We start from the raw sequence: 9,563 nt of genomic DNA on the forward strand, positions 1-9,563 counted from the left end.
AAACTGAGCAAGCAGCTCGTGCAAGTGTGGTTACACCCTCTATATTTTCCCCAACTCATAACTCCCCATCCGTTAACCCTGCTGCTCCCAGTACTGATGACATATGCTTGAAGGCAGTTCCTCCTAGAAAGGCCATATTTGTGTCAAGACTGGCACCAGATACATCTGTTGAAAACATAAGGGGTTATCTGGCTGCGAAAGCCCCTTCTGTCAATTTAAAGCGAGTTAGTATTTTCAAACTGGGTCCTTCTCAAGCTAGAGCTATCTCATCTTTTAAAATTCTAGTTCCGACCGAAAATATGGATTTGATTTTAAATAAAACTTTGTGGCCGGTTGGATCATTAATTAAGGAATTTATCCCTCGGGACCGACCCCGTAATGCTAATGCATTAGCTCTTTCCCCTTCAAAAAACTAAATACTTCTTCAGCCTCATTTTCTCTCATTTATCAAAATGTTAGGGGCCTAAACTCAAAAATTCGTTCTACCTTCCTAAACTCAGTGAGTACGGAGTTTTCCTGTCTGGTCTTCACTGAAACATGGCTGAAGCCAGTTCTACATTCGTCGGAACTTTTCCATAATTCGTTTCAAGTTTTCAGAAACGATCGTTTGTATCGTAATGGTGGTGGTGTTTTAATTGCTATTTCTACGGCACTCCCCACCTATTTGTTTGAATTTCCAACTACTCCCGATGTTGAATTTATCGCCATTCGAGTGAAATTTCCTAACAAACACTTATATGTGACCTGCTCCTATATTCTCCCAAATTCGGATATCTCTGTATATAAGAAACAGGCCGCCCTCATTTGTGAAGTGGCCAAGCAATTTAAATCTACCGATATAGTCCTTGCGTTGGGTGACTTCAACTTGCCTCAAGTCAATTGGTTTTACAGTGATAGTTCTGGCTGTTTGATTCCTTCCTCAACATCTGATAAAGCCGTTGTGTTCTTCAATGAATTATTTGATAATAATTTAGTTCAATACAATGGTACCCCTAATTGTAATGGGAGATTTCTTGATCTCTGCTTTGCAAATTTTCCTGAGGTTTGCGTTAATCGTTGTCTTCCGTTTAGTTTACCTGAGGATCCATATCATCCAGTATTGGGTGTTTCCTTTCATTACAAGTCTGTTGGTTCGTTGAACCTCTTTAACATTCCAAATTCAAATTTTTCATATCAACGTTATGATTTCCATAAAATCAATGTTTCCATACTAAAATCTCATCTTTCTCATTTTGTGCTCGATTTCTCAGAGGGAAGCATTGATAGCTTACTGTCGTCGTTCTACAATGTATTAAATCAAGCTATTTCTGCATCCGTTCCGATCAAGCAGTCCCGTCCTCGAAGTAAGGATCCCCCGTGGTTTAATAAGACAATTAAATACTACAAGAATAGGAAAAACAAGTTGTTCAAAAAATTTTCGAAAAGTGGTTCTTCTTTCGACTATTTCGCTTACTCTGTTGCAAGGCATAAATTTAATTCCCTCAACCGCCAATACTACTGCAGATACCTTCAGTTTGTTAAATCCTCCTTGTTTGCTAACCCTAAATACTTTTTTAAGTTCGTTAATTCCAAAAGAAAAATCTCCATAAACCCGTCGTTTGTGTCTTTTAATGGCTCCGAGTCCTCGGATGATTTTGAATCCTCAAATCTCTTTGCGGAATACTTCCGACAGAACTTTTCAACTGCCAATTTTGATTTATCGGAAAATTATCCATATTCGATTTCTAATTCGGTTTCAATTCCTAACTTTGTTATATCGGAAAATGACGTTTTTGAAGGATTGAACTCTCTGAAATATAATTGTTCGCCTGGACCCGATGGCATCCCCTCATGTGTACTTATATCTTGTGCTGGCGAGCTTTGTGATGTTATCTCAAAGATTTTTAATAAGTCTTTGAATTTAGGTGTTTTCCCTTTGTGTTGGAAGACTTCTTTCCTTATTCCTATTCACAAAAGTGGTAGTAGGCAACTTGTAGAGAACTACAGAGGCATCGCCAAGTTGAGTGTCTTACCTAAACTGTTCGAGCGAATTGTGGCTCAGCATATAGCCTTTTCCATGAAATTGTATATTTCTCCTTTCCAGCATGGTTTTCGAAAGGGAAGATCTACGGTGACCAATCTGTTGGAGTTTACTTCTCATGTTTTCAAGGCTTTTTCTAGTGGTTCTCGCACTGATGTCATTTACACTGACTTTAGCAAGGCGTTTGATATGGTTAATCACAGACTTCTTAGATTTAAAATCCAGACCTCTGGCTTTCCTCTCTTCTTAGTTGAATGGTTAAGCTCTTATCTGTATGGTAGATCATTCAGGGTTTTGTTTAACCTCATTACCTCGGATGAATTTCCCGTGACGTCTGGCGTACCTCAAGGTAGCCACTTGGGACCTATTTTATTTAATCTTTACATCAATGATTTGCCCTCCGTGATTAAATTCAGTAAGATTTTAATGTATGCTGATGATGTGAAACTGTTTTCTTCTTTTTCCGTAGAATCGCAATCACATCATCTTCAAAGTGATTTGAACAATTTGGTTGCATGGTGCTCCCTCAATCTTCTGAAGCTAAATCTAAATAAATGTAAGAAGCTTTCTTTCTTAAGAAGGAAGTCGTTTAGTACCCAATACTTCGTTACGTTTCAATTTGCATATTGAGTCCTCGTTAAGCAAAGCTAGGTCCGCTCTTGGTTTTATAAAGAGGTGGTCCAAAGAGCTTGATGATCCTTATATTACTAAAAGGCTTTACACGTGTTTGGTTAGACCTATTCTTGAGTATGCCTCTGTTGTGTGGTCTCCTTCATATAGATGCTACGTTGGTTCAATTGAATCTATACAAAAGCAATTCTTGCTGTTTGCACTTAGGAATTTGGGTTGGGACCCGATTTCCCCTCTTCCACCCTATGAAAATAGGTTGCTTCTGTTATCCTTACCGTCACTCGAGAAACGTAGATTTGTTCTTGGGGTTTCCCTAACCGCTTCTCTAGGTACTTTATGTTGATAAAGCTTAGTCAATGCAAATATAACTTTGAACTGTTTAACCCGCTCAGAGTTGTTTGCAAGAACCTAAATGATGTCTATCATCTATTCTCATTAACGGACTCTTTAAAGTCTATTAAAGCAATATTGCTCAACAAGCGCGATTTACCTATGTCGTACTTAAACTGATTTAACCTTAGATTTTGTCATTATGAGTCGAAAATTAATTTGTTGTTAACAATTATCGGTTGCCAAGCTTATGCATGTTTGCGATGGCTTAGGGGTTCACTTGCAATTTGGTCCTGTATCGGTTGTGGGCGTGGCTCTATTATACTAAGTTTTATTATTAAATAATTTTAAGATTTACATAAGAGTCAATTGAACTCGACTGCCATTTTGTTTTAGTTGAGTTTCTTGTATAAGTGGAAAATAAATAAATAAAAAAATATATTTATACATTTTTTACTACTAATCCCAGCGTGTCTTTTATTATTTAAAAAAAGATAACAGTTGAAAACTTGTTACCGAAGGCATTTAACTAATTACCGAACTTATTTTTTAAAAGATAATTGCCACAGTTGAGGCTTATATTGAAAGTTAGACAACTTTTTTTAGTAGCGCTCGTTATGCTTACTCGGGTAAAACAGTGCCATTACTTTAGTTCCGTTCTTCTTACAGTAATTTTTCTAAGCACTTGTATATATCTATTTATTTATCTTTAGGAAACATTGACAAAAATGCCTAAATATAAATAAATCAATTAGTTTTTGTATAAAACATGTTGTATATAAAAGTCGACATGAAAAAGTTATTCTCAGCATGCTGTTATCTTACCTCGCGCGAAGTGTTGTATTGTACCATGAGTTGTATTTGTACCATGTTTAGCAATAACTGCTAAGCCGCCAAAAAAATTCTGCAGCATTCTATTCATTTGTTTGCGAGCGTTGAAAAATTTGGTGCGATACATAAAATAACTTTCCATTTTTTTCAATTAGAAATTGTCTTTTTCCAAGAAAAGAAATGCCAAAAATAAAAGGAGCAACAAAAAAAATAAAAACCGACAAAGAAAACAACAGCACTATTACTAATAATTTAAAAAGCACTGTGTATGAAAATGAGTTAAGTGAAAACACGGCGACAAATAATGAAAATGTAAACGAAGTCATTGAGAATGGTGTTGTTGATGCCGAAAAGAGTGTAAATCAAGGCAAGGGACGCGGCAGAAAAAATGATAGTACAGCTGCGAATAAATCGAATAAAGGAACCGTATCAAAGGTAAGAGGTAAAGCGAAGACTGCGGCACCAGCAAAAGCAAAAGCTGATGTTGTCCACGAAGATATAATGGAAGCCGACGGTGAGCCTGCATCATTAACAAGAGCGGATGATAGCAAGTTTAAAAAATTGCCAAATTCAAAAAAAATAAAAGCTAAAAATGAAGTCTCTACAATTAGTGCAAATTCAACTGAAATTGTGAAAGGCGACACAGGTGTTAAAGCCGTTCAATTAAAGGTCAACAAACTAAATAAAGGAGGCGTGGAAAAAATTTCGAAATTTAATTTGAATATAGAGGAAACCGCAGACGTCAACGGCGGCGACGATGTTGAACAGACCACCGGAGAAATTTATGAAAAGGCAAATAAAAAGGGTTCTCGCAAGCGGAAACAAGCTTCCCAAGTCGAAGAAGAAGTACAGCTGGAAGACACCGTCGAAAAACCTGCAACTGTCAAAGGTAAAATGCTTTAATATGTATAAAGTTTTCTTAAACCGTAGTTTCTCTTCTCCTTATTCACAAACGTCTTGCAGTCTCCAGATCTAAAAAAGCTGCAATCTCGGTTCTTGTTAATCATGACATTCCAGAAAGCCAGCCTCCGAAAAAAACGAAACGAAGCTCGAAGATAATTCTTGAAGAAAATAAAACTTCTGAGAGCACACAGGGAATTGCAGACCAGCAGAGAGAAACAGCGGAAAAACCTACTACTACCAAGCGTTCAAGAAAACCCAGCGTTCTTGAAAACACGGCAAACGAAGAAGAACGTGAGAACGTTACCAAAAGTAAGAATTTTTTATTCACTTTTATTCTCCACCTTCACCATGGCAATATCAAATTTCTCAGTCTGTTTGCAATACCTATTAAATATGCATTTATTCATATATGTACATAGAGAGCTGAAGATTTCACTTCTGGAAAGGGACTTAGCTGGTCCACTATGGTAAGACGTTCAAGACGTCTTTTGATATATTTTAGCTGGCTTGCTTCTTATGCCTATACTAAAGCGTAATCCTTTTTCTCCTTCTTTTAAATAAAAGAAAATAGAAGTGAGTAGAATATGGAATTTAAGAACTATGTGTGCAAATAATAATAACAAGCAAAGTGATTACGTGCAAAATGCTGACCACCTTAAAACAATCAATATCTAAAATTTGTCTTTTTTATAAGGGATGTATGTAACTTTTGAATTATAGTTGGTGTGACAAAAAATAAGAAGTCCCTATATATATATTTCTTATAATTATTTATTGGTACCGAAGAGGGAAGATGTTTTAACTGATTGGCATAAAATTAACAAATTTTTTAATATAGAACGTATTCAAAGTCCACTTTGTTCTCACGCAATTGTTTTAAACTCTAAAGGACTATTCCTTCACCCCTTGCTTTCTTAATTACTGCTTTTGAGAATGCCACATGGATTAGCAATAAAAAAGAAGAGTAATTTTTCAATATTTTCACTTTATTAGAAAAATATAAAAAGGCCATAAGTGAAGAAAAGATTTCGATTGATCCTAGAAAGCAAAAAACGTCTCGTAAGAAGACCATCGACAAGACAGAAGATATTCCAAAAGCTTCTCAACATGAAGTTGCCGAAGAGAAAAAAGGTAATTATGAGCAATGTTTGAAATAAAGTGCGGTTTTAATCGAATTGCGAAATAGTTCAATCGTTCCTTCAGATTAATCAATCGAATATCTAATGTATATAATTAGTTAAGTTTGTGCGGATCACTCAGAACGGCTTGAGACACACCCACCTTTATGTTTCGATCCAGAATGGGATTCTAGACCGGTCGGTCTGGCTGATGTCTATCATAAGACGTGCGTTCAACCTACAGGTCGCAATTTTCGAGACATTTTAACGTGTTTTGACCCAAAAACAAATGCAATCGAAAATGGACTGAACCGGAATATTTTAAAAGCCACATTCCATAGAAAGCCTAGTTTTTAGAAGAGGGGTTTTTAATAGTCGGCTGTGGTCCGCTATAGTGTTTTTACTCGTTTACCTTAATTTTTTAATTCTAAGCCTACCTCTATCTCAATTAGATTCTTTCGATATTGGGCTGACTATAAAATATATTAAGTCATTTCTAAGATGCCTTATCTCACTTATATACGGGAATACATACATAATTTCAGGGAAATATATAGAAAAAACTTATGAACGTATATCCTAGTATCGTATATCCTAATATCGTTCTTACTTAAATGCCATATTTTTAGAATTAAAGTTTATTATACCCCCCGTCGAAGGCAAGGAATGAAAAAAGTAAGGGGCTTTTAGAGACAAATAAAGCATTTATGTTATATGTTTGATCAATATAAAATTCTGAATTGATCTCGCCCTCTCTGTCCCTTTGTCTGTGCGAGCCTGTGTTCCCTCGCTGGCAAGAAATAATATACCAGCATCTAGTTTTGCAAAAGCATTGAAAATTTCCACGCGATGGCTACTATTGAAAATACACCAATTCGGTGAAAGAACGCTGAAAGCACATCTGCGTTCAAAAGCAAAATAAAATTGGTATTTTTTTATTGACGTACAAGAGATAAGCGACAATGATGAAAACCTCAACGTACATTTTATCCTGCAGATATAATAGTCGGCCATGCCCACTCTTTTTGAAAATAAGGCTACTACACGTTGTTGGTACAAGGCTATGTTAAGTTTGTCAGGATGTATACAATAAGCAGAAAGACTTCAGATAGTCTATTCGTCTGTCAGTTATCTTCTGTTTAACGTGCAGAACGCCATTTTTAAGATATGTGGCCGTTTTCGATATAACGCCTTATTTTGAAAAGTCTATGGAAAACCGTAGGATGAATTTAATTTTTTTCAATTTTTTTATGACTCGCAAGACTAAAGGGGCTGGACGTAAATGCTCGCTAACATTCGACTATAATTCCCTTAAATTAATCAATTTTTACTTATTCGTGATCTGAAATTCATTTGCAAATGTCTCTTTTATATAAAATTTAATTTCAGTAGAAGAGGCCGCGCCAGGCAAAAAAGGAACAGCGGGTATTCGTAGTCGTAAACGTGCCGCGCCGTCAGATAAGAAAGTCTTATCCGTTGCTGAAGAAGATTTCGATGGGGATAGCAATTTGAATGAGGATGAACCAAATGGCTCTAAACGTAAGTCGGGTTTGACGTGCGGCGCGCAACTGAAAAAACTGTTAATTTCGTGTTTTGCAGCCAACAAGAAAAAAAAGACGATCACCTCTACTATAGCACCTCTAAATAGCACTTCCACAACTTATAATAAAGGTGATTTCGAATTACCACGGTTGGATGCAAAGGAAGAAAGCATTGCTTGCAGATATAATTTGAAAATTTCAAGTTGGAATGTGTCTGGTGTAAGAGCTTGGTTGAAAAAAGATGGCTTAACATTTTTAAAATACGAGGAACCGGATATATTTTGTATGCAAGAAATTAAATGCACTATTGATCAATTGCCAGAAGAGTTGGAACGCATCCCCGGTTACCATCCTTATTGGTTATGTAAACCGGGTGGTTATGCCGGTGTAGCCATTTATTCAAAAATTATGCCCATCAATGTGGAATATGGCATTGGTGACGACGAATTTGATGGTAACGGTCGCGTCATTACTGCCGAATATGAAAAATTCTTTCTAATGAATGTCTATGTGCCGAATTCGGGTAGAAAATTGGTTAATTTAGAGGCTCGCATGAAATGGGAGAAATTATTTCGGGCTTTCGTGCAACAGCACGATGATCGAAAGCCAATTATCATATGCGGTGATATGAACGTGTCACATGCAGAAATCGATTTAGCTAACCCAAAAACCAATACACGCAATGCCGGTTTCACTAAAGAAGAACGCGAGAAAATGACTGAGCTCTTAGCTTTAGGCTATATAGACACCTTCAGACATTTCTATCCAGAACGTAAGGGCGCTTATACATTTTGGACTTATATGGGTGGTGCCAGGGCACGCAACGTTGGTTGGCGTTTAGATTACTTCCTTGTATCGCAGCGTTTTTTAAAAAAAGTGGTAGACAATTGTATTCGCTCTCAGTGTATGGGGAGTGATCACTGCCCTATTACATTGTTCTTGAAATTGTAAGCTGATCAAATAGAAATAAGAATTTCAAAATAAGCTCACTTTCGATGTCTATCACCACATTATCAAACATTTCTTCAACAAAATCTAATTAACAAAAATGGAAAAATCTATCTGTTGTCAGTAAAAGCTTCAGATAAATATGTAAGATTCTTCTGATTAATGTTAAATTTTCTTAATATTTATACTTTATTAAAAAAACAACTTACATTTTCTTTTTTTTTTACTTTGAATGAAGTTTTTATTTTCACTTTAAATAAAGGTGAAATTCTTTTTGGTTATTTTAAATAACTGGCTTTTTTTGTTCACAGTTTTTTATGATTGTGGGTTTTTTACATTTGCCCAAATTTATGGACATGCAGATGAACCCACACTAAGGTTCGAGCTTTAATTGAATAACATAACGGTTGCAGCAAACACAATCACCATTATTAGATTTAATAAATTTGGCCTAATCCAGTTCACGTAGTTATCGCTACGTCCCTGGTAAAATATCAGAAAGATCCAAGAAGCGGCGCCAACTCTGTAAAGTTGAAGGTGAAGTATATTTGCGGCGTTTTTTAACTCTTGTTAAACCAAACGAAGTAGCGCTGCCATTAGGTTGCAATAAAGTTTCATGCCAAGAAATTGCATTACCTTTCCACCAGCTAGTGGCACTTAAAATGGCATTTAGGCCAAACATTCTTAATGTCTTAATCAAGCTAAAAAATAGTTTAGTGTCACGAAGCAACTTCAGCTGTCGTTTTCCAATTTCCAATTACATGCTTGCTATACTATACAATAAGGTTTTCGCAAATTTTATTGGAATTTCCAAGAAGTGGACAAAATTTATTTTATTTAATAAAGTATGTTTGGATATCAAACAACAAGCAATTCTATCATAACATTCGTGGTGGTCCATCCTATTTTCTTCGTTTCAATATAATGACGTTAATTAGTTAAGACATGTAAACTGCTTTGCGAAAATCCCTAGACAAAAAATTTGAAAAATTGTCTTATTCGACATTTTTTAAGAGATCACGCATTTTCTAAAATATGGTAGGTGCGTCGGCAAACGAATTTTTGAATGGGGAGAACAAATAATTCTGATCAATCCGCCTGAAGGCGAGGAATCTCGACTAGCAAGTCAATGGTCGTGGGTTCGAATCTCAAGTGCGGTAGAGTTTTTAATAAAAGCCGATAGCCTTAGATGCTAGTGCTTTTAAGAGTTTAGTCTAAGAATTTATTTCTCTGGCGAAATTA

The 9,563-nt window shown here is 36.0% G+C and overlaps 1 protein-coding gene across 4 annotated transcripts; it reads left to right on the plus strand.

Moving 5' to 3' along the window:
- Positions 1–3,874: 3,874 nt before the first annotated feature.
- Positions 3,875–8,539, plus strand: LOC119640434 (recombination repair protein 1). Of its 4 annotated transcripts, none has more exons than XM_038038480.1 (5): positions 3,875–4,700; positions 4,775–5,023; positions 5,708–5,845; positions 7,222–7,371; positions 7,432–8,539. In XM_038038480.1, the coding sequence occupies exons 1-5, from the start codon at positions 3,992–3,994 to the stop codon at positions 8,322–8,324; spliced, it is 2,139 nt and encodes a 712-aa protein (XP_037894408.1). In that variant the 5' UTR covers positions 3,875–3,991; the 3' UTR covers positions 8,325–8,539. The 4 variants fall into 4 exon arrangements, with proteins under 4 accessions (XP_037894408.1, XP_037894409.1, XP_037894410.1 ...); XM_038038481.1 differs by having other exon boundaries at positions 7,225–7,371; XM_038038482.1 differs by lacking the exon at positions 5,708–5,845.
- Positions 8,540–9,563: the final 1,024 nt, after the last annotated feature.

Source organism: Glossina fuscipes, unplaced genomic scaffold (genome assembly GCF_014805625.2).
Source record: "Glossina fuscipes isolate IAEA_lab_2018 unplaced genomic scaffold, Yale_Gfus_2 121, whole genome shotgun sequence".
In the NCBI taxonomy this organism is placed as follows: domain Eukaryota; kingdom Metazoa; phylum Arthropoda; class Insecta; order Diptera; family Glossinidae; genus Glossina; species Glossina fuscipes.